Genomic DNA, 25,824 nt, shown 5'->3' with positions numbered 1-25,824 from the left:
CAGGATACATTTTTCATGACTACTATAAAAAAAAACTCAGGAATTACAAGTATTTCACTTTATAATACAGGAAACTCAGTAATTACGAGTATTTCACTTTATAATATAGGATATTTTTAGATATTCAGAGGATTTCTGACCCATGTCTGGCCAAATATTATTTAACTAATGGAATTCTGACAATCTTCAGTGAAAAACTGCGTGCTCAGGTTTTGGATAAAGACGAGAGGTTTGGACTAGAGTTGGAGAGAAGATCCTATGAAAGCACAGAATCTGTGTTGTGTTGAAGCCTCCATAGGAAGACTGTGGACTGGCAAATGATGAAAGTTCAGTTCTTCTGGGTTCATAGATCTGAAGCCCATGCTGCCTAGTCCCTGTGGATGAGAGCCATCCAGCATGCTGAAAACCTTAAGGGTGTTCCTGAGGCCTAGCCTATATTTCAGTAATAACAACACATATCAGGTTTATCAGGTGATAGTCCCCAAGGGATTCAATGGGAAAAGTGAAGAAGTAGGTAGAGAAGTAACTTTAGGTTTGGGTTTTTCCAGTTTTCGAGACAGGGTTTCTCTGTACCCTTGGCTGTCCTGGATGTGCTTTGTAGATCAGGCTGGTCTTGAACTCACAGAGATTTGCCTGCCCATGCCTCTCTGAGTGTTGGGATTAAAGATGTGTGCTTTGATGCCTGGCTGCTAACTTTAGGTTATTTTGAGATTAAAAAAATTTGCTACTAGCTTAACCATCAAATTAACCCAAAATGGGAGGAACGACTGAGGTGGTTGTATCTCTACGTGAATAAAATACTTGTATTTGTGTAATTGTAGGTAGATTAGTATGCTTGTGTGTCAGAATGCAGCATTCTTTCCTGGCTGCTTTATGCTGGATTTACCAATAATAACATGTTTGCTTTTTTATTAGATCTGGAATACACACAGACACAGCACTTGGTGTATATAAGGCTCATAAGGCAGCTGGCCATGGTGGTACACGCCTGTAATCCCAGCAGAGGCAGGTGGATCTCTGTGAGTTTAAAGTCAGCCTGTTCTACAAAGTAAGTCCAGGACTGCCAAGGCTACACAAAGAAACCCTGTCTCGAAAAACAAAAAAAAAAAAGGCAAGTTCAGTGAAAAGCTCTGAGAATTAAATATCTCTAAAAGTAGACCTTTCACAAATAGATATAGATGTATAAAATATGAATTAATATCTAAAATACCATATATTTTGACAATATATAAACTTTTTTAACCACAATATTTTATCAGGGCACTTCCAGTGAGCCAGGCATTGTTGGTGACAAAAGCATAAAATGTGGTCCTTGCATTAATGGCTTTCAAAGATCCAAGAAAGCCAGTGAAGGCTAGTATGTGCCATCGCCACCCTCTGTCCTGTCTTTTGGTCAAGACGCCTCCCGTGCCTCACCCCCTGTAGCTGGAATCTTGGGCTGCCCTTCATTCCACCGAATTCCGAAGAATGTAGCCTTTTCCTGGAGAAACTCCTTTCTTCAATGCTTCAGGCCAGTTGTGAGTCTCAAAGTAAGTGGACAGGATATCAAACACTGTCAGAGAGTAAACAGAAGTTGGTGACCAGGAGAAAAGACTAGTTAAGGACTAATGTGGACAAAGGCATTGTGGACTATCTTACTAACCAAATGCTATGTCACGTGGTAGTGGATCATGGAAGGAGAGAGGCAATGACTACTTGGAAGGAGGCAGCTTACACTGAAAGAAGCTTGTGAATGGACACACTAGGGGGCCTGATGTAGCCTGCAGTGGGAGGGAAGGCAGCTTAGATGCTACTGAACTGAAGTTTACAGAATAAAGATACTGGCTAATGAAGGCAGATGGCAGGGCATTCTAGGCAAAGAGATACTTTCAGCCAGGAACAAAAAGAAAATGAGAGACGCCTCTCAGTGGCCAGAATGCCTGCCAGCAAGCGCATGCAGTTGAGTCTAGGTGTATTAGTCACAGGGGCATTATGCTCAAAGCAAAGTGGCTGTCCCAGAATAAGCTATCAAACAGTGTTTGAGTAGACAGAAAACACTGACGATCCAAGAAAAAGCACTAGTAAATGGCCAGTAAGGAAAAGCATGTTGGGTTGGGCCACATGAGCAGTACCTTGATTGATGGCCAGTATTTCTGAATGGTAGTTTTTCTCATTCTGGCGCCTGACCATGTATTCCTGGATTGGCAAGCGGGCTGTTTTGATAGAGTATTCTCGGGCTTTTTGAAATGTCACCTTCTGTAAATCAAATTTTCTTATTATAAAAATTAGACATGAAGACATTCATTGTAATGAGCACTGCCAGTTTTGAAAATTCCCACAGAGTGCTACTTTTAGTTGGTAGGAAGATGAGAGAGAACAGGGTGTTCAAATTTCCCATCTAAGCACACTGCTCACTGACCTGGACGTCACTGCCTCGAAGAGGCCATCTGCCTGTCGCAGGAGACTTAACGATTCAGAAGGTAAGCAGTGATCCAGACTGCAATAAAGCTCTCTTCCTCTCCCAACTACTTATTTTAAACTATCTCAACTCTAAAAATCTGAAAGAATCATTAAGTTAATTTCTCCTCCTGTCACTTATGCTCCCGCAGCAATTTGTGTTTGAAAGTGAGCTGTGGCCATCAACATTCCACGGCTCAGCACCTAGCCTTTCACTGGAGAACAACGGCAGGCAGATGGAGCCACAGACATGTCACTGCACTTACCTACGTTGTAGGTTGTTACATTCTTTTAAGACAACTCCCTGCTTGTTTTAGTTTCTATTACAGTGGCTTTTTGGAAAGCCCTGTTGCCTTGCAGAATGTCCTGTCATGGACTTCTTGTTTCCTCATGATTAAATTTGAATCTTTCAAAAATTGAGCAAGAATCCTTGACGGGAAAGAGTATCACATTAGGAGACACAGAATGTCACTCCTGGTATCGCTCAGTCTCATAAGGTTTGGCGATGGTAACCAACAATGTCTTTGCTGTAATGGCACGTTCTTGGTAGTCTGTCGGGGGACACTCTGAGGGCATGTTTCTCAGCTGTTCGTGCCTTCCCTTAGTCAGCTGCCTGAATCAGTGATTACACTGGGAGCAACAAAAACTCTACTTCCCATTAGCAGGCTCCTTCTGTAAGAGGCCCCCTGCCCTGTTATAAACACCATAGAACACTTAATTTTAAACGTAATTGTATTTAGTTTTAGTACAATTAAATGATAGATTGAGCTTAAACATGTGCTTCATGTATGTGTGTCTCACATAAAATGCTTCTACATACATGATAAAAACATGCAAAGTAGACCAATAACTATACCTCAGAAAAGTGAGCCATGGTGCCCTGAGGGTAGGGAGTACAGGGAGGGAAGGTCACTTATTTCCCACTGCATTCCTTTTTGCAAATGTAAACTATTAGATCACTATTCAACATAAAAACTATGTAACGTGTTATAATTAACATGTTAACAAATGTATAAGCAAAGAATATAACCAAAAAAGTTAATATTTGTACAACAGTCTGACAGGAACTCAGTGGCTGGCTCTTTGACCTCCCCTCACCCTCTAGGGAGGAGTTACCTTGCTAGACCACAGAGGAAGATAATGCAGCCAGCCCTGATGAGACCTGATAAACTAGGGTCAGATGGAAAGGGAGGAGGACCTCCCCTATCAGTGGACTTAGAGAGGGGCACGGAAGAGATGAGGGAGGGTAGGTGGGGATTGGGAGGGAAAGAAGGAGGGGGCTACAGCTATGATACAAAGTGAATAAACTGTAATTAATATAAAAAATTCGGAAAAAATAAAAAAGAAAATAAAAAAATTTATATAACAGGAACAAAATTTGAAACTTCATTAACAGCTTAATTATTCCAATGAAACTCCAATTCAACAAAAGAAGCCTAAAGAAGGGGCTGGAGGGATGGCTCAGCAGTTAAGAGAATTTGTTGTTTCTACAGAGGACCTGGGTTTGCTTTCCAGTACCCACAGGTAGCTAAGAACCATCTAGAACTCTAATTCCAGGGCACTCATGTCCTTTTCTGACCAGAAATGTACACAGTGCACAGACATACATGTGAGCAAAACATTCCTACACATAAAATAAAAACAAATCTAAGAAGCCTGGACAATCCTACTGAATTTGAGGTCTTGGAATATAACTCACACCAGCAAGAAAACTAGCCTAGGAGAAGCTGACTAATCTCTCACAAAGAACAAAGTGCTGAAAAAAAGATACTGAGCCAAAATCAGGGTCATCCTGGTAGAAAGAAGAGAGAGGAAGTAGAATGGCCATGTCAGGATCAGCAGTGTGTCTACTCTGACTTCTGATTCTGCTCCTGTCAAGACTGCTGACAAGGCTGATGATGAGAGGAACCTTCAGGCAGAAGGAACACTCTAGGAACAACAAGCTGCTAGGCCTTTTGGGTAAAATAACAGGGCAAAATGCCCCTGCCATAAATGGGCTAAAATGACTGGGGGTTGGTGGTGAACCCCTTTAATCCCAGCACTCAGAAGGCAGAGGCAGGAGGATCTCTGTGAGTTCAAGGCCAGCCTGGTCTGCCGAGCTAGTTCCAGGACAGCCAAGACTACACAAAGAAACCATGTCTTTTTTTTTTTTAAGATTTATTATGTATATAATGTTGTCTGTATGTACTCCTGCAAGGCCAGAAGAGGGCACCAGATCTCATTATAGATGGTTGTGAGCTACCATGTGGTTGCTGGGAATTGAACTCAGGACCTCTGGAAGAGCAGCCAGTGCTCTTAACCTCTGAGCCATCTCTCCAGTCCAAGAAATCATGTCTTGAAAAAAAAACAAAATAAAATAAAAGGGTGGGTGTGTTCTAAAATGTCTACTTACCTTCTGAATGCTTTCATCTACAAGTCCACCAATAATGTAAACTGTGTTTAGATCAATGTCTTCAAGGGCTAGTGAAAAAATGAAGACCAATGAGATCAAATTTGTTTTATAATTTCAAAATCCAAAGAAAGCAAAATGAAAAAATACCAACACTATCAATACAACTAACACAATACAACTAAAAGCTAATCTTCTGAAAGACGAAGCAGACAGCCTCTTGGAAGATCTGAAAAATGCAGGCGGTAAGCTCAAAGCAGCGCTTGGCTGGTCAGGAAACAAAACCAAGATTACAAGAAATGTGAGAGTACATGGCCAACCTAATACACTAGGCATGAAAATTATGGGAAACGGGATATTGTAGTAGAGGGAGAGAGGGAAAGAGGGGGGTTGGGTGGGGGATGGGGGACTGACCCAAGCTGGCCAGGACACTGGATTGCTAGGCATCATACAAAGTCCAAGTGACTATGAAGTAAACTGCAGCACTGGATACTGCCTACAAGAGAGGCCAGTTCATCCCCCAGCGTTTCCTCCCGCCAGTCTCGTGGATAGACTGGCAAGTGTGCCACAGGGAATAATTAGACAGAAGATAAGGAACAAAGCACTCTTCGAATCCACGTGGAAAGGACAGGTACTTACGGTGTTCTGAGTCAGGAGTCAGGTACACAAGGGTGTCCAGAGGAAATAGGCTGACGCAGTCTTCTTCTGTCACATCGAGCTGGAAACACAAAGATCATTACCCAGGGGGCCGGGGCTAAAGCTGCACGGTGCACAGCGCTCCAGCTGTGCTGGGGAGCTGCGGCTCTGAGGGCTTCTTGAGGGGTGCTGAGTTGAAACAACAACAACAAAAAAACCACAGACAGTTAAACCACAGAAGCAAGACAGAGAGTGACAGGGGCTCCCAGGGGGACTACAGTGGAGGGAGGACCCCACCAGGGAGGGCTTTCTGGTGGAAGGAGTACTAGAGCAAGGTTTGGAAAGGGGAGACTGATGCACACGAAAGGGTCAAAGCGAAGGAAATCGCCTCTGAAAGGCAGGGACACAGGGCTTCGGGAGAGACTAGTGAAGCAGCGACAGGAGACGGCGAGCTGCGCAGCCCCACGCAGCACACCCCTCACACCCGTGGCCTCCACAGCTTCCCCAGGTAAGGCTGTAAAAACTTGGTCCCAGCTACACAGCAGCACAAAGGGACATTTTTAGTGCCTGGATTCACACTTGCCTCTCTGCAGCCGCCTTTCTAAGATCCTCAGCAAAGAGCTGGAAAGCCCTGTACTAAGACACGGTGGAGCCACACCATTTCTAAAAGCATCACTTCTCTTCCTCTAACAACCAGGTTCCCCACCGCCACACTACTATTTCCATAAACAAACATTGCTAGAGAATGTGGTTTACCGGGAACTAGACAGATCATCCAACATGGTCCTAGACACTGGGAATATTAGTTTGCCAACGCAAGGCAAGGATGAGGGAAAAAAAAAAAAGTAAATACAAGAACAAATGAAAGATTCTGAGACTTTGTAGAGCGCAACAGTGAAAAGGTCTCATTTATATATGGGCACTGCGGTTGCCCCTCAGCATTCTTGGGGATTGGTTCCAAGATGGCTCTATAGACACCGAGATCTAAGCATGCTCAAGTCCCTTATTAAAGTGGCAATGTTTACATTTAAGTTACATGCTCCTGAAGACTTTAAATCACCTCTAGTGATTACAATGCACGGTGCTTCTTACGCTGTGGTAAAGTTTCCTCTTGGGGTGTCTGGAGGCAGGGCTTCACACCTGGGACTCACTCTGCAGTGCAGACCTGCCGCAGACCTGTGAAGCCCTGCCTCAGCCTCCCACGGCTGGGATTGCAGCGTGAGCCACCACACCCAGCTGCAGTGCACTGCAGAGGGTAAACAAGAAGTGTCAATGTGTTCACTACAGAGGCAATTCTTTTTTCAAAAGATTTTTTCTAAACTATGGTTAAGCTGGGCATGGTGGCTCACACCTGTAATCCCAGCACTCAGGGAGACAGAGGCAGGTGGATCTCTGTGAGTTTGAGGCCGGTCTGGTCTACAAAGTGAATCCAGGATAGCTAAGGATACAAAGAGAAACCCTGTCTCAAAAATAAAAAAACAAACGAACAAACAAACAAACAAAACTCTATGGTTAAGCCAGGGACAAGACAGTTCAGTGGATAAAAAGACACTACCACCAAGCCTGACTTGAGTCTCATCCCAGGACCCACATGGTGAAACGAGATAAACAACTCTTATTATCCTCTGATCTCTGTATTCATACCACAGTAGACACACATACACACACTAAATTAAAAAAAAAAAAAAAAGTAAGGGGGGTTGGAGAGATGGGTGAGTGGTTAAGAGCACTGCTCTTCCAAAGGTCATGAGTTCAATTCCTGGCAACCACATGGTGGCTCACAACCATCTATAATGTGAACTGATTCCCTCTTCTGGCACGTGTAAATACAGATAAACACTTGTATACATAAAATAAATAAATTTTTAAAAAGTAAATTCAATAAAAATGCAGTTAAATGTGTTGATGTGGAAGTCATAGGTGGAGACCGAGCTATACATTAAAAGATTGAAAAAGCAAAATCTTTTCTATTAGGACACGAGCACTTTTAGATAATTTAGGTAGAATGTCAAAGGACTTTTACCAAGTAAGCAGAAAATCCATCATTCATCCTCAAACATTCCTCATAGAGGGGACTGTCGGTTGAGAATCCGGTGAGGCAGATCCAAAAGGGCCTGCTGGCTTTTCTGTTTGAGCCGTACAGCCTTCGAATCTGCCCAGCCAACCTACTCAATTCCTGGAAAGCAAGAAGGACAACTCAGCAGAGGCATGCTGGACCTAACGGCAGAGAGCCACAGCAGTCATCCGCTGGGCGCTGCTCCAGAACATGCTCATCAACTGGCTTGGGCCCTCTACTCCAGGACAGAGCCCATGTGCAAGTGTTATTCTCTGCGACATCACACATACAGCCAAGGTTAAGGCAATGACGCTAGTCCAGAAATACTCTTGAGCACACAACAGTTCTTCTTCCGGCTGATTCTGCCAACGATATTTGAAAAGATTACTTCTGCTTCTATGGCAAGCTTCTACTATACAATGCTCAGTATTTAAATTATTAAAGAGGTTAGAGTAGTGATACTTCTGTGCCCTGTTAGGTATTTGGCACCATTGCCCTAACTTGAAGAGATGCCACAATGTTGAAGTTTTCACTTTTCTCCATAATCACAGATTTTTCAGTTTAGCTTGATTTGTGCTACACTGAATAAAAGGCCTAACAGGCTTTGAGTTTGATTTAATCTGCTCTCAGTTAATATAAAGAGAGACTACCTGTCCACTTTTTTTTTGTTTGTTTGTTTTGTTTTGTTTTATGGCTGCTGCCTCTGCCTCTGCAGTGCTGGGATTAAAAGCATGCACCACCACATCCTTCTCCATGTTCATTTTTTAGCAGGCTACAGTTAGAGGTGCCACTGAGAACCTTAGAGGCGCAGTCTTCCTAGTTTCTCTGAGAAATGTGTAACATTAGCACTCATCACAGTGATGTCTCTGGGCATGGTTGCACATGCCTTTAATCCCAGCACTTAGTGAGGCAAAGGCAGGTGGATCGATGTGGGTTTGAGGTCAGCCTGGTCTACAAAGAGAGTCCAGGACAGTCAGGGCTACAGAGAAACCCTGTCTCAAACAAACAAATAGAACAAAACAAAACCTCCCCAAACCAAACCAAACAAAATAACATGACATTGGCTATGGTGTAAGGCCTCAAATTCAGGCCCAGCTCTATGTGCTGTTTTCACTTCTGGTACAACTGCACCAAATTCAAGGCCCTGCTCCCAACTCTGCCTTTCCAGATGAAATTTATTGCCCCTAGGTAAAAAGTCATTTTCATCAAGTGAAAGCACAGTTCCTGTTTGTTCCTACTTGGTCCCAGCAGCCCATGGAATCATGCAAACAAGCCAAATTTCCTGTGGGGCCCAGGGGACATTTTATCCTTGATACTACAAAGCCAGCCTACTGCTTTCTCTTCCCAAGTATAACCCCATGTGCTCTGTGTAGCACGTCACCTCCTCCTCCTTGAGCTGTGAGCCCATGAGACAAACAGACTGCTGTCAATCTCACCTGCTCATGATCGTGTGGTGTACGTTCAGCCAAAACCCTCTGGGGTAAATTCTCCCTCACTGAAGAGAATATTGAGAAATAACTAAAATATAAACATGGCAAGAAGACCTCCCACCAGGAACCCCCCACCCCCATAACATGCTTCCAGGCTAGTTTTTCTCTTCCAAGCAGAAGTACAAAGATTTAGTGCCTGGTTTCATCCAGACTGAGAACATCACGGCCAGAGTGGGAGGCTCAAAGGAGAAGACAAACAGCAAACTGAATCAAAGAACCTATGTCTGTCCAGCAGCCACTGTGGAAGTCAGTAGTCTACACAAAAAAACGAGACACTTCTGGAGTCACACTTGACTAGAGACACTGGTAGAGCCATAGAAGCTGGCGATGGTCACCCTCTTCACAAAGGCTGCCCCCTCCAGGCCTCCCTTAGCCTCTGAGCTCTACCTTCTTTGACATGTGGTGGGTCATGCTCAAGTCAACACATAGTCTTGGTCCTGAGTGTTTGGCTTCCAAAAGTCTCTCTTTGGTTAAGGCTTTCAAAAACCGTTTGCTGTGCTGTGGGCTGGTGCCTGCGACAGAAATGCCAGAGAGGATTAAGAGTAGGGACAGCACAGGCATTAGATCAACAATTAACAAACAGGACCTCATGAAACTGACAAGCTGCTGTACGGCAAAGGACCCTGTATTTCAACAACGTGGCAGCTAGAGAATGGGAAAAGATTTTTACCAACTACACATCAGAGAGAGAGCTAATATTTAAAGTATAGAAATAATCAAAAATAAAACTAGGAATTAAAAAAAAATCAAATAACCCCACTGGGTGGTGGTGACACAGCCATTAATCCTAGTACTTAGGAGGCAAAGGCAGACAGATCTCTGTGAGTTTGAGGCCAGCCTGGTCTACAGAGTGAGTTCCAGGACAGCCAGGGCTATACAAAGAGACCCTGTCTCAAAAAACAAATGAGAGAGAGAGAGAGAGAGAGAGAGAGAGAGAGAGAGAGAGATCAAATAACCAAATTAAAATACAGGGTACAGATGTAAACTGAGAATACTCAAAAGAGGAAACTCAAATGGCTTAGAAAAAAAAAATGTTCAACATCCTTAGCCATCAGGGAAATGCAAATCAAAACTACTTTGAGATTTCATCTTAAACTCATCAGAACGGCTAAGATCGATAAAACAAGTGACAGCTCATGCTGGCAAAGAGGAGTAAAGGGAACACTCATCCATTGCTGGTGGAATGCAAACTTGTACAGCCACTATGAAAACCAATGTGGCAGTTCCTCAGGAAGATGGGAATTGATCTACCTCAAGACCCAGCTATATCACTCTTAGGCATATACCCAAAAGATGCATCATCCTACCACAGAGACACTTGCTCAACCATGGTCATTGCTGCTCTATTTATAATAGGCAGAAACTGGAAACAAATGTCCCTCAACAAAACAATGAATAAGGAAAATGTGGTACATTTACACAATAGAGTATTACCCAGCCATTAATGACATCGTGAAATTTGTAGGTAAATGGATAGTACTAGAAAATAATCATCCTAAGTGAGGTATCCCACACCTAGAAAAACAAATATGTTACATATTTGCTCATATGTGGATATTAGCTGTTAACTCAATGATAGCCAAGCTCCACTCCATAGAACCACAGAAGTCAGGTAGAGTAAGGGAAATAGGGTGTACAGGTAGATCTCATCAGGAAGGGGAAATAAAACAGACAGCTATGGATGGATGGGGGGTCTGGAACAGGAGGATCAAGTGGGGAGGAGGAATACAGGAGAGACAGCTCAAATTAAGGGCCATTTGAGGGGCTGTACACAAACCACAAACCTAATAAACCTAATACAGTAGATTCTTCCTAAAATATATACACATATGAAGCTGATCTAAATTAAAGGGAGACAGCGTCCCAACTGGCCATCTCTTGTCACCAATGAATCTTCCAGTACTGGGATTAGGTTCTATCTCAGTTGTTGGCCAAAGGGATCCCACTGGAAATCCCCAAACAACCCAGGCTGTTGCCAAGATTATAGGTTGCTCTCCACAAACTGACAGCAAGGCCCAGTTGGTGAAGACAATACCTACACAACTCACTGAACATGGATGGAGACGTTGATCTGGTGTCTATGTAGAGCCTTCACCTGTACATGCCAATGTCTTTGGTACAGGAAAGTATTATGCACACTCCCAAAAGGGTAGCATAAACACCACGCCAGCCACAAACCCTTTGATATACAATGGTGTCCTGGCTGCAGAATACACTAGGGCAATGTTGGCACAAAGCTTGTGGGATAGCCAATCAATATCTGATTTGACTGAAGGCTCCTCCACAAGATGAAACCCATATCTGACACAAGAGCCAGAGACTAGACAGCCCAGGGACCTAGCATAAAACCAAACTACTGGTCTAAAAACAAAAACAAAAATACATAGCAATAAAATGACTTCTAATGACATTCTGCTGTAGTCATAGGTCAGTGCCTTGCTCAGCCATCATCAGAAAAGCTTCCTCCTGCAGCAGATAAAAAAAAATACAGAGACCCACAGGACAACATTACACAGAGAGTAAGAGACCTTGGAACATTCAGCCCTAAATGGGATGTGTCCACCAAATCCCTCCCTTCAGGGCTCAGGGAACACCTCAGGAGAGGATGTGAAAAAGTTTTAGAGCCAGAGGGTATGCACCAAAAGCAAGGTCCTCAACATAATCAGAGTTCATATGAACTCACAGAGACAGGCAGCAAGCACAGGGCTGTGTGGGTCTGCACCAGGTCCTCTGGGTAAATACTGTAGCTCCCAGTTGAGTGTTACGGGATTCCAGAGTGGGTCTTTGATTCTTGTGTTTTCTCTTGGGCTCTTTTCCTTCTGTTTGTCTCTCTTGTCCAACTCCAATGTGACAGTTTTTGTTTTATCTTAATATAGTCTATCTTGTTATATTTTATTATTATCCCTTAGAAGCCTGTTTGTTTTCTCGTGAGAGACAGAAAGGGGTGGATCTTGAGTAACGTACACAGGGAGGAAGTGGGAGGGGAGCTGTAATCAGAACATATTATGAGAGAAAAAAAAAAATCTTTTTTTTTTTTTTTTTTTTGGTTGGCTTTTCGAGACAAGGTTTCTCTGTGTAGCCTTGGCTGTCCTGGACTCACTTTGTAGAGCAGACTGGTCTCAAACTCACAGAGATTCACCTGCCTCTGCCTCCTGAATGCTGGGATTAACAGTGTGTACCACCACCACCACCACCTGACCAAAGGCTGGCTTTTAAAATACTGATTTTGTGTCTAGTATCCTTACTGGACTTAACACAACAGCTATTTTTGCACAACCCATGGAATTGTCTATGCAGAGAAATCTCTTTTATTTTTGGTGGGAAGTGTGTACTCTGGCACACAGACAATGTGTTAAATTCACTTCTGTTTGTTCATTTATTTATTTTGAGCATATTGTCTAATCTAAACCCATCTCTTCTACAAAAAGGGGATAATAATAGTATGTAGCAGCCCTGAGGTAATCTATGCATGATTTTAGGGCAGCACATAGCATGAAAAAGTATGAGCTACCCCTGGCATAATTTCTTCTGCTTCTGAGTTTACAAACACAAATGCTCTCTTAGCTTTACTTTAAAAGCAACCTTTAAGTTCACACTGGTACTCTGATTTGCAAAAGAACTGAGTAATAGACCCTCCACTCCCAGCAACGTAAAAACATGGGTTTGCTACCCACGTTTATGGTTACCTGGGTGCTCTGCATGCTTGGCTTTCCTTCTTTCTTTTTCCTGCTTCCTTTTGCTCTTCTTTGAGGAGATTATCCTTTCCCAGTGTCTCTGTTTTCTCTGCACATTTTTCTTTCATTATCCAGAAAACAAAAGTGTTTGAGAACTTCATAAGAACCAGAAAGGAAAATGGACATCAGAATCACCTTCTTTTCATTTACATATAAAGAGGAAAAATATTTTTTGTCTTAAAAACAAACCTACTGGCTTGCGTTCATTTTAAATTTTACCACTACGATCTTCTGCTACTTTATTTTCATTGGTGTATATTCACTATGCACAGGGATGAGTTATTATTGCATTGCTCGGGATCTTGCTTGGGACCTGACCCAAGGCCTTGAGCATTCAAGGCAAGAGTTCTCACTGAATACCATCCCTGCCCAGGTTATAATCAGTGAGAACATCACCCTCACCCCACCAACACAATGGTGACTTGCCCAAGGTTATAGAAAACTCATTTCAGACAGAATCTTTAGAACAGTTTAGAGTCCTTGATCCTTTCTGAGGCATATCAAAATTTCTTTAAAATTTTTATTTACATTCTTATGACTCAAAGGAAAATGAAACCTTAATTCAACTAGCAGGGAATGGAGTCACCATTTCGAACACAGAATTCATTCTCAAGTTCCCTAATCTCCTGGCTCAACCCTTAGACCAGGGTTCTCTGGGATACCCCTCACAGCAAGCTCCCTGCACCTACCGAGCTCCATACTTCACCGTGTGCAGGGCTGGCCTCTCCCTCCTGGTGCTCATATTCCACCTCCATCTGCAGGAGCCGGAAGCCTTCAGAGAGTCCATCTTCACCTCCATCCTCTGGAAAGCCTTCCTGTCCCTGCAACGCCTGTGAGTCTGTTCGCTGACCACTTTCTTCCAACTTACAGTCCATGCGTTTACGTCACTCACGCAGCTAGTTTCCTACATCCAAAAGACAAACAGTGCTACTGTGTTAGTGATGAGCAGGTATACAATACTGACCCAGACTGACCCAACTAAGAAAAGCATGCTGGAGAGTATTCCAGAGAGATAATTCAGCAAGGCAAGCTCAGCAGTACAGAAACCAAATACACCTCTTGGAGGACAAGGACTGAATCCTTCCAAGCGATCAGTACACACCCACAGAGAGCCAAGTTTTGATTGTGTTCTTTTTGGAATGCAGTCTGTCATTGTGATTCAGTTTTCTTTCAAATCAGTCCTTTAGCAAATATTTCTTAAGCATCTATCACATACAAGGTCCTGAGCCAGTGAAAAAGTATGGTAGATTTCTGGGGTTTTGGTGATAGGTTAGAACTTTTTTCTTTCCTCTTTTTAATATTTATTTACTTATTTACTTACTTACTTATTTATCTATATGAATGCTCTATCTGCATGTATACCTACATGCCAGAAGATTTTATCTCAGTATCAATGGTTATGAGCTACCATCTATATTGCTGGGAATTGAACTCAGGACCTCTGGAAGAAGAGCCAAGCGCTCTTAATGGCTGAGCCATCTCTCCAGCCCTCGAACTTCTTTTTTCAAGCCGCAAATCAACCCTATATCTGAGAACTACTACAAGGGGATGCCAGCTACCACTGAGGACGTGTAATAGCCCTTTAAGGCCTGAGGCTGACAAACTGTGCAGCACCGTAACTGCTGTGTTCAACGTCCCCAAACTGAGAAGCCAGTGAGGCTTGTGCAAGCTGTCACACAACTCACAGAGATCCGCCCACCCGCCACTGCCCAGATGCCTGATCTAAAAGCATCCACCATCATGCCCCACTAGTTCAGGCCTTCTTAAACATTTTCTACAAGTAACCCCTTTGACCAGAGAACAAATTTAACTTACAATAGTCATTTATTATTAGTATGTGTGTACATGACCTGTGTGCATGTGATGTACTGGGGTATACATGGACAGAGTGAACGTGAAGATCAAAGGAAAACTGAGTGGAGTCAGTTCTCTCTTCCCTTTCCATGGAATCTAAGGACTGAAAACAGGTTATCAGGCTTATATAGCCATTGCCTCGCCTTCCTGGGACATGCTGCTGGCTCTCACCCAAGAAATCTTAAGCAAGTCTCAGTATATAGTATATACAAGCATATATAATACATACATACATACATATATATCAAACAACTGATAATAAATCACAAAGAAATTCATTTTAAAACAATTTTTTAGTATAAAAATATTTTTTACTCTTTATAGAGATGAGAGCAAATTTGCATCCTAATGAGAAGGATGTGCTTGCTTGTTTTCACAAAAAGAATCAAATCTTGCCTGAATGCTGGACACTGTCGGATGGAACGCTTCAGTGTTTTTCAGAGCTGATGGATATTCTGACACTGTAACTGTCAAAGCGGAGGATGCCTCTTTGCATGACTATGTGGTACAAAGTGGCAGAGGTATGTATTTCAGGAACTGTTGGAAATTCCGTCCCTAAACTCAACCCAAAATTCAATTAATTATTTTATGTTAAATGTTTTTATTTAAAAATTCTATGTATATGCGCATGTCTAGTGTGGGTGTCTGCTTGTGTGTGCAGTGCACGCTGAGGCCATAAGAGAGCACTGGGGGGAAAAAAGAGCACTGTATTCTCTGGAATTTAAAAAATTGGTTGTGAGCTGCTGCAATGTGAGTGCAACCCAAAAAGTGGTTTCTTTTCTTTTTCTTTCTTTCCTTCCTTTTTTGGTTTTTTGTTTTTTGTTTGTTTTGTTTTTTGTTCTTTATGTACCAGTCCTGGCTGTCCTGGACTCAATTTTTTAAAAAATTATTATTAATTACAAGTTGTTTTTTTTTTTTAAAGAATTATTTATTTATTTATTTATTTATTTATTTTACATATGAGTGCACTATGCTCTATCTATAGGTCACTTGCTTGACAGAAGAGGTCATCAGATCCCAGTATAGATGGCTTCTGAGCCACCATGTGGTTGCTGGGAATTGAACTCAGGATCTCTGGAAGAGCAGCCAGTGCTCTTAACCTCTGAGCCATCTCTCCAGCCCTAATTACAAGTTATTGACTTTGTATCCTTGCTGTATCCCCCTCCCTCATCTCCTCCAGGCCCCACCCTCCTTCCCTCTTTTCCCTCTATGCCACTCCCCTAGTCCACTGATAGGGAAGGTCCCCCTCTTCTCCTATCTGACTCTACCCCATCAGGTCTCATCAGGACTGTCTGGATCCTCTTTCTCAGTGGTCTTGTAAGGCCACCCCACCAGGGGGAGGTAATCAAAGAGCAGGCAACTGCAAAGGCAGTACATTCCAGACACTGCCCCTGCTCCCCTTACTAGGGTACCCCCATGGAGACTGAGCTGCCCATGGGCTACATCTGAGCAGAGGGTCTAAGTCCTCTACAGGCACGGTCCTTGGTTGATTCATCAGTCTCTGCAAGTCCCCCTGGGCCAAGAATTTTTGGCTCTGTTAGTCTCTTTGTAGAGCTCCTGTCCTTTCCAGGTCTTTCTATCTCCCCCTTTTTCCATAAGATTCCAAAGTTTGGAATCTGCCCAAAGTTTGGCTATGAGTCTCAGCATCTGCTACAATCCCCTGCTGGGCAGAGTCTTTCAGAAGCCCCCTGTGGAAGGCTCCTGTCTTATTCCTTGTCTTCTCCCCCTTCTGATGTCTATCCTGTTTGCCCTTCTGAATGAGAATTAAGCATCTTTCCTAGGGTCCTCCTTGTTGTTTAGTTTCTTTAGGACTATATATTTTAGTATGTTTATCCTATATTATATGGCAAATATCCATTTAGAACAAAATGACAGCCTACAGACTGGGAAAAGATCTTCACCAACTCTACATCTGACTAATATCCAAAATATATAAGGAACTCAAGAAATTAAACACCAACAAACCAAGTAATCCAATTAAAAAAATGGGGTACAAAGCTAAACAGAATTCTCAACAGAGGAATATCGAATGGCAGAGAAACACTTAAAGAAATGCTCAATGCTTTTAGCCATCAGGGAAATGCAAATCAAAACGACCCTGAGATTTCACCTTACACCCATCAGAATGGCTTAGATCAAAAACTCAAGAGACAATACATGCTGGAGAAGATGTGGAGAAAGAGGAACCCTCCTCCATTGCTGGTGGGAATGTAAACTTGTACAACCACTTTGGAAATCAATCTGGCGCTTTCTCAGAAAATTAGGAACAATACTACCTCAAGATCCAGCTATACCACTCCTGGGCATATATCCAAAAGATGCCCCACCATTCGACAAGGACATTTGCTCAACTATGTTCATAGCAGCTTTATTCAAAATAGCCAGAATCTGGAAAAAACCTAGATGTCCCTCAACTGAGGAATAGATACAGAAATTGTAGTACATTTACACAATGGACTACTACTCAGCAATTAAAAACAAAGGAATCATGAAATTTGCAGGAAAAAGATCATCCTGAGTGAGGTAACCTAAAAGCAGAAAGATGCACTTATAACTGGATTTGTAGGCCTGCCTGTCTCGTGGTTTGTTTTTTAATTAACATTTTAGACTATGATTGTTATCGTGTGTTGATGCATGTGCGTGAACGTGGATGTGTGCATGCCGTGGTGGGCGTGTGGTAGTGAGGAGACAGCTCCCGGAGTCAGCACGATAAAATGCTGTTTACAGTGAAAAGCCATGTTCTTCACTATCAGCCCTTACAGAGCAGGCCCCGATAACTAAGTAGTTGTTTTTAGCATTTCCGGTAATATACATATTGGCCTAGAGCAACGTGCTCACACCTTCCTTGATTTCTCTAACATGTTTTTGAGCTTTGAATTTACTGACTCCAAGTGAAACCTGAGAATTCAAATCACTTCAGTCAGTCTTTTAGTATTTTTCATCTTTTGAAAATATTCTTTTTTGAGGTCTCGTGCTAGGGATTGAGCTGGGGCCCTGTGCGTGCTAGGCAAGCCTCTACCACTAAGCCAAACCCCCAGCCCTTTCTGAGGGTGATTACAATAGAAAGAAAATGCCTTTTGTTTTTGTTTGTTTTGAGGCAGGGTTTCTCTGTGTAGCCTTGGGCTGTCCTAGAATTCAGACTCAGAGATCTACTTGCTTCAGCCACCACTGTCAAGCTGAAAATGCAAATACTTTAAGAATACAGTTTAATGAATTTAGGGTGTTTGTGTATGTGTGTGTGTGTATGTAAAAGGAACAGTCTATGCTACCTATTGTCCTCATCAATGGATTAAAAAAAAAATCAACTTTCTTCTCTCCTTTCTAAGTCAATTTCATTCTATTCTCACTGCCTGCCAAATGCAACTATTATTCCATTTTCTGTAACCACTGGTTAGCGTACCTAGCCTAAAACTTCCTATCAATGGGCTCAAATTGTGTGTTCCCTTTAGGCCTTTTTCCTAACATGTTTTTGAGGCTCACACTTCACTGTATATGTCGGTGCTGCGTCCCCTTTTAGTGCAGAGGACTACCCGATGCACCAGCTGCTGCTCAGACACAGGCTTGCGGGTTCCGCTGTGCAGATTTTTAGTGCTCCTTTGCTACAGATTTTCTCCTTGTATCCTGCTCTACAAATTCCAGCCATTCCATCAGCCCTGAATTAAAGTCTCTTTTTCCCATCCTCCACTGACACCACTGCATTCTGCATAGCTGGCTGTGACGATGCCACACATTTAGAAAGTGTCCTCAGGGCCAATGTGGACTTTAGCTTCTTTTCTCTCCAGAAGTTTCATCCTATCCTGTTTGAAGGCAGTTCCGTTTTATAGTCTACTGTATAAGAGTAAACCCACACTCGCTTCTGATAACTGCCAGAAGTTCATTTTCATTACTTTTAAGAATACTTTGAAGCTGAGCTTGGTGGCACATGCCTGTAATCTCAGTACTCGGGGAAGGTAAGGCAGAAGGTTAGCCGCAAGTTAGAGGCCAGCCTGGCTACACAGTGAGTTCAAGGCCAGCCGGGGTTACAAGGCAAGACCGTCTCAAAACCACAAAATAACAACAAAAACGATGATAATGATATTCTAAACCTCTCTATATATTTAAGAGGTTGAAGAGAAAGGATTGCTGAGCCCCAGAATTTAAGACCAGCTTGGGAAAGAGTAAGACTGTTTCAAAACAAAACAAACATTTTAATCTTTTCCTCCATCTCTGACTTCTTTCACTTTCTTTTTTCTTTTTTAACGAAGTATTTCTTTCTTTTTATTTATTTATTTCTACAGCGTTTTGCCTGCATGTGTGCCTACGCACCAGAACTCACTAGAGCTACCATGTGGTTGCTGGGAACTGAACTCAGGACCTTTGGAAGAACGGCCAATGTCCAGCCCCTCTTTCATTTTCTAACTTTGTTGGGCTGAGCCCTTAACACAAAGATCATGACAGGGGTTACATTCTGTACTATCACAATTAAGTCCTTGGGACTTTGTCGCCTTGGTTGTTTCTACAATCTGTACAGAGTAAGTCACACTTCCCTCATTACTCTCAGGGCACCCTGGCAGAGGTGGCTCCTACGGTGGAATTTCCTTTGCTGGTGCGTTGAGCCCTGTATCCACGGAGCATTCTTGGAGTTGAGCTCGTGATGCTTTCGCCCCTTGTACTCCACCAACTGGAGTTGAAAACTCCAGTTCAAAACCCAGTTCAAAACTGGGTTGAAGCTTAGTTGTTTTAAGTCTGAACTTAAATAGGCTTTAGGGAAGAAAACAGCCATTTTAAGATTTAGCAGTCTTTTTCTGCTTGCCACTCCCGAGTGGTAGGGCAACCTTCGTGTCTGCCACAGAAGGCCTCCGTGAGACAGGATAGGCTACCTCACTGAACTGCAGGAAGGTCCAGATGCGTTCGCTTCTCTGACAGAGTAAGTGCTGGGGAAACACTGGATGCAGCTGCTTCTGTTTGAACTGCTGCCAGCTAAGCGCTTGCAGTTTTTCAGTCTTTACGCAGTTCTGGGCATGCGCCACACACTCCTGGGACTAGACACGTAAAATGCTTTCTAGATCTGAAACTGGCATTCACCTGCCTGCAGAGCCTAGGGCTTGTTTCTAATTCCTGCTCTGCGAGAGCATCAGTGCCTTCCTCCCTCCCTTCGTTCTGTGGTACTGAGGACTCTGCATACCTTTGAGTGTTCTACCGCTGAGTTAGAAACCCAGTTCTCTTTTCACGTTTTATTTTGAGACAGGGTCTCACTGCGTAGTCTTTAACTCACTCTGTACTCCAAGCAGGCGTCCAAGCCACCGAGCCTCCAGTCTCAGCTTCCAGTGTAGCTAGAAGTTCAGATCAAGGCTACCAGGTACACGTTACATTTTAAATTTATTTACTGAGTGTATCAGAAAATTAACAGCATATAAGAATTAAGGAGAATGTATAATGCTTTCAGAGACATGAGGAAAACAACGCAATCTAGACGCATTGCATGGAAAGCAATGCTGACTATACCTAGACCCTTGTTATGACACTTCTCTTAGATGACTATACAACCTATTATGCTAATCACCAAAATAATCTTTACCTTTATGTGTGGTGTGTGCAAATTCAAACTAAGATACACTGGTCCTGTAAGTAACAATCTCCCTTTATAGAAGCAAGCAAACAGTTTGTTAAAAGAACTGTAAGGGAGCCTATAGAGACGGCTCAGGGGTAAAAGAGCGCTAGCCACAGGAGACATATGACCTGATTTGATAGGGATGACCTGAGTTTATCCCCTGGAACTCATGTAAATATGGAAGGAAAAAACTGACTCCACAAGGTTGTTCTCTGATCTCAACACATGTGCCATAGGACATGCGCCCACATACATTACACACACACATTAAATACTCTCCCCAATAAAACCAACAGGGCTTAAAACTCTGGGTTTTGCCTGTTATCCATAAAGCCCTGGGCTTGAACCCCAGCAACACCAAGTAAACAAAGGAAAATAAAAGTATATTTTAATACCCAAACTTCATGGCATTTGTCTTCTTATCTGCGTGTGTGACCATTTATTTGGCCAATAAGCATGCACAGAGTGATTCCTATATGACAGGCCCTGCTGGGGAATGATTGATTATAATGTCTCTTTGGAAGTCTGACTGAGAAGAAAAGAGAGGATAGGAGAATTTTGAGGGCTCTAGAATTTTCCATGGCTGCTAAAAAAAAAAAAAAAACCTCAAAAGATGGGTTGATATTTTTTGCCACCAGGCTGAATTCTTTTGAAAGACTGCAAACAGGGCTGGAAAGATGGCTCAGCAGTTACGAGAACTGGCTGCTCTTGTAGAAGACCTGGGTTTTGTTTCTGGAACAAAGCTCAGAGACATACATGAAGGCAAAACACTCATACACATACAATAAAAATAAATGAATCTTTAAAAAAACCAACAACAAAGACCTTGCAAACAGGTCAAATATTTGGTATTTGAACTTAACCACTTTCATTTTTGTTCCTCATGCCTTTCTAAATTCTATAGTTCCTGAAGATGTTTCTCATACCAGGAAATCAAATAAAGATAACACCAGCCGCTACCTTAAGAATCTGTCTTATATCTGACTGCACACTCCTGAAGGCAGAGACCTTTCTTTAGCTTTGCACCTTTGGAGAACAGTTTGAATCCTGGCACAAAACGGAGATTCAGTAAGTGATGAATAGAGGTTATCATCAAGGCTCCTCAAAAAGCAAAGGTGCAGCTGAGCACCAAAATGCACGGATGCAGAGGCTGGAGAGGTTGCTCAGTGGTTAAGAGTACTTGGTGCTCTTTCTTTAAGAGGACCTGGTTCTATTACCAGAACTCACATCGGGTGGTTTACAACTCCCTCTATCTGCTCTCTAGGGGAGCAGATACCCTCTTGTAGACTCTGACGGCACCCGCATCCACACACACTTGTGTTTGCATGTGTGAGTACACACACACATACACATAATTAAAAATAAATCTTTAAAAAGATACAGATGTGATGAACCTACACAAGACATTATCTATGTCGCATTTGGTGTTTCACCTCTTAATTATCTTTTCTAAAGGCAGGGACGGTGGAATAAGCCCGTGACTCCATCGGTTGAGAGGCTGAGGAGGGGAGATTGTGAGTTCTAGGCCAGGCTAGTCTACACAGTGATTATACCCCATCTCAAATGAACAAAACATCTTTCTGAGCCTTAGTCATTCAACATTCACTAACTACCTGACACAATACTGGGGATCTGGTGGTGACATTCATCCCATCTTTCTGAGGTTCCAATTTTCAACTGCTTTTAGTTCAACTCAAACTTGTCCACCTGTTGCCCTACTCGACAATAAGTCCTTCAGGTAAGAGGATAAACATTTACCTCCATGGCCCAGAATGTGCACAGAACCTCACACGGGAAGGGCGTCATAGGGCCGGGAAGTAACTCAGTACAGTGTGTATTTAGGCACCTGCTTCTGGGTTACATAGCAACCTATGATGTCATCATGTATCAGGTGTGGCCACAAGGTGTGGCTACCTTGGCCACGTGGTCCCTCTCTTGCCCTCTTGGCTCCCTGTCCTCTCCCCTTTCTCTGTTGGGGCATACCCTTCTCTTCCCCCATCATGTCCTGCTCTCCCTTCTCTCTCTCTTCATCTCTATCCAATAAACCTTTTTCATATAAAAATCTGTTGTGCACCTGATCGTCACTCATTAATTGGTCCCAACTCAGTGCACAAAGCCGTGGATTCAGACACTGGTACTACATAGCCAGTTGGGTTAGCTCAGGTAATACTAGCACTAAGGAAACAAGGGGATCAGAAGTTCAAGGTCATCCTTGGCTACATAGTGTTTTGAGACTAGTCTGGACCAGCTAAGACCCTGTCTCAAAATAAATAAATTCATGAAATATATATTCATAGATATGTAGCAATAGATCTATAAAAGCATTTAAATAGTTTTTGGTTTTGGTTTTTCAAGACAGGGTTTCTCTGTGGAGCCCTGGCTGTGTTCTGGACTCACCTTGTAGCCCAGGCTGTCTTTGCACTCACAGAGATCCACCTGCCTTTGCCTGGGACTAAAGTACTGGGATGAAAGGCATGAGCCACCATGCCTGTTGAGCATCTAAATGTTTGAGAATTATATTACTCTTCTGCCTAGAATCAGCACTATTTTCCCATTTCATTTATTGTAATCCAAAATTGGCACGCTATCTACACAGATCATTCATTAAAGGCTATCCTTTCCATCAATTTTTTTTCTAAAAGATATCTATCTATCTATCTATCTATCTATCCATCTATCTATCTATCTATCGGCTGGCAGGGTCTCTGTGCAGCTCTGGCTGGCCTGGGACTTGCCATGTAGACCAGGCTGGCCTCCAACTCATAGATGTGACTCACCTCTGCCTCCTAAATGCTGCGGTTAAAGGCCTAAACATTTATTTTATTAAAAAAATATGTATGTATGTGGCTATGCGCACGTGAGTACAGGTGTCCATGGAAATCAGAGGCATGGGACCATCTGGAGCTGTAATTACAGGAAGTCATGAGTCGCTCAGTCATGGATGCTGAGAACCAAACTCCAGTCCTCTGCAAGAGCCATGGTTCCTACTACGCCTTCTCCATCGCTTTTCTTTTGCTCTCTCTGGTCTAACTAGTCCTCAAACATACTAAATATCCTGATGTCTCTGCATGAATGTGTTCTCTCTGCCCACAGTGCTCTTGCTTAATATCACACGTCCTCTGCTCACGCATTTTTTCGCTATCCAACACTACCAATTTTTTTTTATTTCCCCACACCCTTACAAGTAAATGTTCTCTTTACTTAAGACTCTCAATAAATACTTAACACTAATACTTCCATCCCCGCCTCAGACTTTTTTAGCCTACGTCCCACCTACGAGCACAAACGCCGTCGCTAAGTGTCCAGTCATCCTCTCCTTGCCTATGTCTCCCACTTTCTCATTCTGGGCAGTGGTGCCCCAAAGGAGGCTCCACCGCCCTACACCTTCAGCACAGAACACCTAACCTAGACTGGACCCCAGGCCGCAGGGAAAGCGGGTCCCGCTGACCCGCAGTCTGGAACCGAGGGAAGGCAAGACCCAGAAGTCCCAGAGCTGTGGGGTTCCGCGGCCTCTGGGTGGGACCCCCAGTCCCCAAGCGAACCCTCAAAACCAGCCCCAGGCGTACCTGACACTCACACCTTGCTCAGAAGAGAGTAAAGAACAGTAAGGCTCGCCTCGCACCACTACTTCCGGTTTCTGATCAGCTTTGAATGGCATTCTGGGAGTTGTAGTTTTCAGTCTGGCAACGCAACAGAGGCTTGCCAGTAGGCTGGGTGGGCTTCTATACTCTGGGTTAATTGAATTCCAGCAATTCCAGCTCCTAGCAGACCTTACCCAGCTCAAACAGGTGACAAGTCACTTTCCTGCTAACTAGACAGTGCAAAACTGCAGTAAACCAAGCTTTCAACCACCTACCTGGTCTTCTGTCAGTAGGGGGCCCTTTATGTTTCCTTGGGTTTCCGCTCAACCTGTAGGGGCCATAAGCTAACACAGCCTTGGCTGAGGACACAGTGGTCCCTATGCTGCCAAACAGTCCAACTTCAAAACCCAGACAAGATTTAGCAGGCAAGGAGTCTAGCGGCTTACATCCCGTGTACGTATCTCCCTTCACATATGAGCTCAGGAACAGGCTCAGACGCAAGAATCCTGTCTTTATTTTTTAAAGATTTGTTTTTGTTTATGTGTATGGGTGTTTTGTCTACCTATGTGTGTGTGTGTGTGTGTGTGTGTGTGTGTGTGTGTGTGTGTGTGTGTGCGTGCGCTTCGTGTGTGCCTGGTAGTTGAGGAAGCCAGAAGAGGATATTGGATCCCCCACCCCAGGAACTGGAGTTACAGAGAATTATGAGCAGCCATGTGATGGCGCTGGGAATCAAGCCCAGGTCCTCGGCAAGAGCAGCCAATGCTCTTAACTGCTGAGACATCTCTGCAGTCCCTGACCCCCCCCCCCCCCCCCGCCTTGTGTTCATCAAATATCTGCTACTTTCTGCTGAACTCCTTATAACAAATGAGCCTGAGTTTTCTCCCTTTAAGGAACCCAAAGCCTGGTTGCATTCTTTCTTGGTGCACTATTTTCTCCTCTGGGACTTTTCTTTGCACAACTCCCCCCAATTCATATTTCAATCTAACTAAAAACAAAATAAAACAAACAATCAAATAAGGCTCTTAACCAAAAATAAATAAATAAATAGGAGGGAAAGCTGGGCTCGGAGGCACACCTCTGTAATCCTAGCACTCGGAGAGGAGGAGGCAGGGGGGGATCTCTTGACTTTGAGGCCAGCCTGATCTACAAAGTGAGCCCAGGATAGCCAAGGCCACACAGAGAAACCCTGTCTGAAAAAAAACCCAAATCAAAACAAACTAAAATAGTCTCTTATTATGTAACCCAAACTGACCCCAAATTCACTATCCTCCTGCTTGATTACAGTTGTGTTCCACCATGCCAAGTGCTTTGATTTTTAAAGGATAACACATCCTTTTCTCCTACACAGCCCAGCTCTACCAATTCCTTTCTGTTTCCTGCTGGCTCTGGGTTCCCACTGCCTGCTGGCATGCTTTGGTGCAGCTTGAAAAGTGGGTCAAATGGCCTTCAACGGTGTTTTTAGGGCTGATCTCACAACCATCAGTCTCGTTGCCTCATCTTCTGCAATACTGAACTCTCTACCCTCTATGCTCTGGTGACGTTTCCCTTCTCCTACGAATAAAAAAGACCTCCTCGCTGGTCTTGCTGCTCCTGCCTCCACTTCCATACATCCCCACCTTCACCACCAAACACGCCTCAGCAGTTTCCCGTGGTGCTTGGGTATAGTAAGACCCAACCCTACCCCCAAGGCCTTGCACCATCCGACCCTGCAGCTTATCAGTTCTAACTGCTCTGCTCTCTCAACGCTTTAAACACACCAAGGGCATTTGCACACTCTATTCCTTCTCCTCTCATAGTTTTCACAGCTGGGTTTTGTTATTGTTTTCAAGACAGGGTTTCTCTGTGTAGCCTTGGCTGTCCTGGACTCACTTTGTAGACCAGGTTGGCCCTGGACTCACAGAGATCTGCCTGCCTCTGCCTCCCAGAGTTCTGGGATCACAGGTGTGCTCCATCGTACCCAGCTCACAGCTGGGTTATTTAAGTGATCATTATTATATTTTTAAATTTATATGACTGTGTGTGCCTGCAAGTGCCCGTGGAGGTCAGAGGAGGGTGACC

At 43.4% G+C, this 25,824-nt stretch overlaps 1 protein-coding gene across 4 annotated transcripts; it reads right to left on the bottom strand.

Annotated features, from left to right (window-relative positions):
* Positions 1 to 391: 391 nt before the first annotated feature.
* Trmt10b (tRNA methyltransferase 10B) lies at positions 392 to 23,825 on the bottom strand. Of its 4 annotated transcripts, XM_060379860.1 has the most exons (10): positions 23,752 to 23,825; positions 13,431 to 13,645; positions 12,694 to 12,802; positions 9,395 to 9,519; positions 7,485 to 7,637; positions 5,465 to 5,543; positions 4,829 to 4,896; positions 2,112 to 2,235; positions 1,417 to 1,552; positions 398 to 1,084 (listed from the first exon to the last, which is right to left on the bottom strand). In XM_060379860.1, exons 2-9 carry the CDS (start codon positions 13,614 to 13,616, stop codon positions 1,446 to 1,448), a joined length of 951 nt encoding a protein of 316 aa, XP_060235843.1. In that variant the 5' UTR covers positions 13,617 to 13,645; positions 23,752 to 23,825; the 3' UTR covers positions 398 to 1,084; positions 1,417 to 1,445. The 4 variants fall into 4 exon arrangements, 3 of the variants coding, with proteins under 3 accessions (XP_060235843.1, XP_021509656.1, XP_060235844.1); XR_009590683.1 differs by lacking the exon at positions 2,112 to 2,235 and having other exon boundaries at positions 392 to 1,084; XM_021653981.2 differs by lacking the exon at positions 398 to 1,084 and having other exon boundaries at positions 1,195 to 1,552.
* Positions 23,826 to 25,824: the final 1,999 nt, after the last annotated feature.

Source organism: Meriones unguiculatus, chromosome 3 (genome assembly GCF_030254825.1).
Source record: "Meriones unguiculatus strain TT.TT164.6M chromosome 3, Bangor_MerUng_6.1, whole genome shotgun sequence".
NCBI classification, from domain to species: domain Eukaryota; kingdom Metazoa; phylum Chordata; class Mammalia; order Rodentia; family Muridae; genus Meriones; species Meriones unguiculatus.
Note: the sequence above shows the minus strand (reverse complement) of the source record. Positions and strands in the feature narration are given on the sequence as shown.

What these genes read in the sequence shown, in the direction of transcription:
- Trmt10b (XM_060379860.1), bottom strand. Translation starts at nt 13,616, where the DNA reads ATGGACTGTAAGTTGGAAGAAAGTGGTCAGCGAACAGACTCACAGGCG. An exon ending in ACGGTGAAGTATGGAGCTCG is followed by an intron (nt 12,803 to 13,430) that starts GTAGGTGCAGGG and finishes GGATAATGAAAG; the next exon opens with AAAAATGTGCAGAGAAAACA. An exon ending in AATACTGGCCATCAATCAAG is followed by an intron (nt 1,553 to 2,111) that starts GTACTGCTCATG and finishes ACTCTCTGACAG; the next exon opens with TGTTTGATATCCTGTCCACT.